The sequence below is a fragment of the Pectinophora gossypiella genome, chromosome 16, assembly GCF_024362695.1.
Source record: "Pectinophora gossypiella chromosome 16, ilPecGoss1.1, whole genome shotgun sequence".
NCBI classification, from domain to species: Eukaryota; Metazoa; Arthropoda; class Insecta; order Lepidoptera; family Gelechiidae; genus Pectinophora; species Pectinophora gossypiella.
The window spans coordinates 5,723,823-5,729,822 of NC_065419.1; the positions used below are offsets into that span (position 1 = coordinate 5,723,823).

The 6,000-nt window shown below is 39.2% G+C and overlaps 1 protein-coding gene across 1 annotated transcript in view; it reads right to left on the reverse strand.

The window, feature by feature from the left end:
- The window catches only part of LOC126373611 (protein lozenge-like), a 53,153-nt gene extending 47,456 nt beyond the window's left edge, over window positions 1–5,697 (reverse strand). Inside the window, exon 1 of the mRNA XM_050019800.1 lies at window positions 4,608–5,697. Coding sequence (XP_049875757.1) covers window positions 4,608–4,719 — 112 coding nt within the window. The 5' untranslated portion in view covers window positions 4,720–5,697. The remainder of the gene's footprint in view (window positions 1–4,607) is intronic.
- Between the last annotated feature and the right edge of the window lie 303 nt (window positions 5,698–6,000).

Genomic DNA, 6,000 nt, shown 5'->3' on the forward strand with positions numbered 1-6,000 from the left:
AAAATGATAATCTTCTGAAAATCCGTCGCCTTTTTTCTTTTTAATTTTTTGACAACGGAGGCAGAAATTTAATTTAAAAATAAAAAAGAAATAAAAAGGGTTTATATCCAAGTTTGCTAAATATTACTAATGGTGGGGCGGCGTGACATGGCATTACATATTAAAAAAAAATACGTTCGCGTTCTACTTGGTACCGGCAAAGCAGACGGTAAAGCAAGGGAGTTGAACATATTCTGTAGTACTTATAATTTGATTTAATTTTAATAAAGTGTATAATTTATAAATTACTTGTTATGTACAAATCGTGTGAGTTTTTCCTTGAACGTCATTGTATCTACGCGCAGCAGATCGGGCGTCACGCATTGAGGAATATCAATATCAATGACGTTTGTATTTCGGAAAAACCCGATTTATAAATACAAAACAAAGATTATTCTTGTCTATTACTGGAAATAGAACGTCATGTGTGATATTTAACTAGCATTTTAATTAATGTTACAGTATTTTTTTTTGTTTCTATCATGGAAATTTTTATTGTTTATTTATCAGAATTGAATTTGGAATTTTTCAATGTATAAATAATGCGGTTTTTCTTTTAAATTAGTTATAATGGCAACACCACTAGCCCATAAAAATAACAAAGGATCACAAATAATCCATATCTTGATAGAGTATGTCCCGTACTCCTTACTCAATCTACAAATTCAAATTCAAAAATATCTTTATTCAGTAGGTAACATAGTTACACTTTGAATCGTCAATTTTTACATAACGAACGTCTCATCCGCCTTAAACTACTGCAGCTTCTCACAATCACACTTTACTCTACTCAATGTAGTGGAGCTTAGAGTCTAGATGATCCGATGTCTAAGGTTTATGGCGTAGATATTTCTTTCTTTTAGCATTACATTCAGTATAAGGAAGGAATATAGGTAGTAACTAGATAAGAATAAGGAAGGATATTAATAACTTCAAAATGTAAGAATAGAGTATTGTAAACTTATCGCTCCATCTCTCCCGTGTTTAATAACAGTTTAACTCGACGGCATCCGTGGTCCAGTGGTTGAGCGTTGGGTTCACGATCCGGAAGTCCCGGGTTCGAATCCCGGTGGGGACATAAAACAAAAAGGTTGATCACCTGATTGTCCGAAAGTAAGATGATCCGTGCTTCGGAAGGCACGTTAAGCCGTTGGTCCCGGTTACTACTTAATGGGGGGTTAAAATGGCCACATCGTTGACATTTGTTTGCATTGCGCACTTACTTTTATATGCGCAAATGTCAAATTGCAATATTGCTTTCTTAGATGAATTGCTTCGATGTGGCCATTTTAACCCCCCTGATGTAAGTACGTAGACGTTACTTGAGTCACGTCAGGGGCGTTTGGCGGCTCAATAATAACCCGGACATCAGGGTTGATCAATGAGGTTGGTAATCCATCTCACAACCCACACGATAGAAGAAGAAGAAGAAGGCGATGATGCCCAAAAATGTTACTTAACATAGGTTTTGTTTGGTAGCGTATCAACTTGTCTAGGTCCTCAGACAGGAAAATCCCTAAATAAACTTTGAATATTGTTACCTAAACCAACTTTGGTCACGTGAGGAACAAACCTGACAGGTTTTGGTTTGTTATGATGTTTGTAATACAGTCGGTAAAATGTATCATTTAGCTAGGAAATGTAGACTTGAGGTGGTTTAGCGGTCCAAAGGCGTATCTGTAACTTTAAAAATGGCGGGATTGAAGTTTCTGTCATCAATATTTCTTTTTTGTTTTGGTTTTCCCCGAAGGGTAAGGCAACGGGAACTATGCCCATACAGCCATGTCTTACGTATTTTTTTCTTGATGATCATCATTATTAATTTAAGGGCCACGCTATTGTCGTTGTAGCATTCTCCATTCTTGTCTTTCAAAGGTCAATTCTTTCACTTTCTTATAAGACATGATGTTCACTACCGCCTTCTCTTTCATCTGTGCCAAGCCCTTCTTGGTCTCCCCTTTCTCTCTTTTATTGTAGCTTCCCTTCTATTATATTTTTAATAAATTCATAGTGTCTTATTGAGTGTTCAATCGTCTTGCCTCTTCTGTCCTCAATAACTCTCAATATTTGCATCGTTTCCATAACTCTTATTACATTTAGCACTTCCTAATTAGTAACCCTTTCTGTCCAGCTTATTTTTTCCAATCTCTCCAACACCACATTTCAAAGGCCTTAAATTTTCTGTATTGATCATAAATTCATATTACATGCTTGATGGTGAAGAAAAACATTTTCAAAGAAACCATACGAGTATGCCCGAGAAAACATATTTTCGGAACAATTATTTGATTATAATAATATGATTTAACCTGTAAATTGCTGTAGTAACTTCTTTGTCCGGCCAAGTAGTTAATGCCATCTGCGGCAAATCTACAATAAGATACGTCAAAAAAAAAAGCTGTAACTTAGGGTTCGAAGGTCAGTTAGTTGTTTCTGCAAAAACTGGTCTAGTATATGTTTATATGTTCTTTGTATACAGGGTATTAGTGACATGTATCGTACCAAATACTGAGGGGGATGATTCAGACCATGACTCTGAGTTAATATCAAGTGAAATTTTCTGGCGATACGGCTCACCACCTAACAGATAGCTCGGTGAGGCGTGGGTACTTAGTTCATCATTCGATGGATATATCTCTGACTAACCCAATTGGGATATAGTCGTGAGCTTATGTTATGTTGACAAATGAATAAACTTGTACCCCTGGACCAAATGCAGGCTATTTTCTGTAAGCACGTGGAATTACGTTTGGTCCATCAATGCCCTCATTAGCCGGCATTGAATGACCTCATTACCATGAGTGCTTTTACAGGCTCTAACACTACCCACGTCCAGCCAGTGTTACTGCTTTATCGGGTTACAAATACTCACTGTTATTGGGGTCATTTTTGTTTAGTATTAACAGGGCACATTCAGCCATATTACATGAGAGGTGGGTAGGACTAGGACCATAAATCGTCAAAACGAAGATAACTCGCAACTACTACTGAGATTCGTTCTTCATGGATATATTTAATATACTTAGTTGGTGACGAGTTAGGGGGCTTTCACACAACATCCCACATCGACGCGGTCGGCAGTGAAGCGGTCGGCAAGGTCGCATTGACTTGTATATGATCCGCTGATGTCTAACACACGAACACCGCCGCGCGGTGCATCGCTACAAAATTCGCATCGTGTGACAATCGTCTTATAAATACAAACGGTATCGTCAAAATAATTCATTAATCTAGTAACGGTCTCCGTAGTCCAGTGGTTGAGCGTTAGGCTCACGATCCGGAAGTCCCGGGTTCGAAACCCGATTGGGACATATCACAAAAATCAAAATCACTCTGTGATCCCTACTTTGGTTAAACATTACAGGCTGATCACCTGATTGTTCAAAAAGTAAGATGATCCGTGCTTCGGAAGGCACGTTAAGCCGTTGGTTCCGGTTACTACTTACTGATGTAAGTACTTAAGTAGTCGTTACAACCATGTCAGCAGCCTTTGGCGGCTCAATATAACCCCTGGTGACAACCAGGGTTGATGAAGTTGGTACTTCACCTCACAAACCACACGATAGAAGAAGAAGATTAATCTAGCAGAAAAGTGCAAAAGTGTTATTATAAAATCTTTGACTATTATCTGTGTAAACTCTTCCTTCTTTCAATAATATTCCCTTGCTAACATTTTTAAAATAAGTTTCTTAAGAATCAATATTCTAATTAAAGTTGCGTTGATGTCTTTTACATGAAGAAATTTTTTTTTAACGTAAATTGTAATATTGTAGGTTAAAGGCCTTATAATTATTGTGTAGTTCAGAAATAGTTCTATTGTTTCTCCGGCTACTAATATTCGTAAAACAAAAATGAATTACCGGTTACAAATACATTATTAATTATTACTTTATACTTCTATATAGCCTAAAAGTCTAAGGTAAACTCAAAATGTGAATGAGTTTGTGTACATGTTACATGCAAATCATACATAATAACCCGAAGGTCAATGAATGTGTGTTAACAAAAAAACGGAATAAATTTGAAGCCGGCTTTTTTGTACAACGCTGTGTGTATTTAGGAAACCAAATACTCAGTTACAATAATTACGATATATTTTTATACTCTTATTTTTATAAAGTGATTTGGTATGACAAGATTTGGTATAATATTTGCATCAAGACGTGTCAATCCCACAACATTCTATTCGATTACACTTTTGTCCTAATCGTTTGCAACTAGCCTAAGCCCCTGATATATTCCAATAGGCTCAAAAATTCTCTCTCGTTTAACTATATAAGTGACCTAATAATAAAATGTTGTTTGTTTTCATAAATATCACAAACTCACGTCCATAATCTCTATCGGGGTAGGCAAAGACAAAAGAAAATGAGTTGTTTGTTTGTCTATGGGTAATAATCATTTATGGTATTTGTGACTTCAATTAATCCATAGAGCAACAATCATAGTAAGATCAGATGTGCTCAGCTTGTGCCTTACGGGGTAGGCAGAGCCACAAGTTGTAGCAAATCAAAATATTCTAATTGAATGATTTCTAAAGGCTAAATAGAAAAAGTAGCGAGTCTCACCAAGGTCGGGGTGGTCGACCAGCGTCTCCTCGATGATGGTCTGCAGCCACCAGGGCTCCAGCTCGGCCATGTCTCGCCGCCGTCGGCCGCGCGACTCGTACGGCAGGTGCATCCTTCACCGCATCACACCCCTCGCTGCTGCCACACACCCACCGACACCCACCCGCACTCCCAACCAGCGATGGACGTCAAACCAACAAATATTCTCACTCAAACTAGCCCAAGGTCACTATCGCTGTAACAGTTTGGTAAAGACGTCGGTGGTAGGCTGGCAACGAAACTTTATTAAACTTTCTCCAACTCGGGATTTCCACTTTATGTATGTATGAGTAATTTATTTATTATCCTTGAAGTTAGTAAGTAATAGTTGGCAAAGTTCCAGCGACACCTTATTTTATTGTTTTGTTTGACAATATCAATCACCTCTCGTGGGTCGGTTTAATATGTATGAGTATTCAATTTGACGCTAGTCTTCTAGTGATTAGGTGATCTTTGGATGTATTCATATGCTTAGTTACTTCTTGATTCAGTCTTCAATATAGCACGTTCTGCGTGCTCTCCTTACTCAGTTATTATCAATACTGATTATCTGGAACTTAGTGTATGCAATATAGTTAACTTATTTACACTATTTTTAAATTCGCACTTATTTCAATGTCCTTATGTGCGTCACAATCGTTTTTTTCCTCAGTCCGCCGTTATTTAACGCACTACTTTAAAGTTATTAGAGACCTTGAAGATTTCTGCTTCAACTTAACTTTCGTCATTTTAGATGAGTCACGAGCCTCCAGAGGTTTTGGGAGGTTGTCCAAATTCTCGGCATTCGGCCTAAGAGTTCCGGTCGAAGTTCGCAGAAGTAGGGACTAGGTTGTATCGCAAGTTTGTGTCAACATCAGCCGAGAGTTCAATTATGCGAGATGTTTCCCGCGTTGCGTCAATCGGCCGCGGGTTTGTGTATAGTAAACAGGTGTGCGTCGTCGGTGTAAGTCCCCGTCGCGCGTCGCCGCGGTCGCGTCAGCGGTATTACCGGCGGCCGGCGCGTGAGTCAACGTCTGTCGGCGTCGGAGGCTGGGCGCGTGTTGTCCGCTCGCGCGACTCTCTACTACTGAGCCGCCGCCATTCTGTCACTCGCTGCCTCCATTCTCTGCGGTCAATCTGCGGTTTGGCCACGCTTCATTTGTCGGGAAAATGCGCCGTGCCCTCCTCCCGCTCACACACGCACTGAATACGAACCGTGCGAGCGGGACGCGTGCAAGTTTTGAGCCATTAAACATTTTTGTTTAGTTCCATTGTTGAAAGGGAAATATTATGAGCTTTTTCATTTTGAACTTGGCTGTCGTTTCTCGCTCTTTTGGACGTTTCCCTGCGGTTATTGCGGAGAGAGACCGCTATA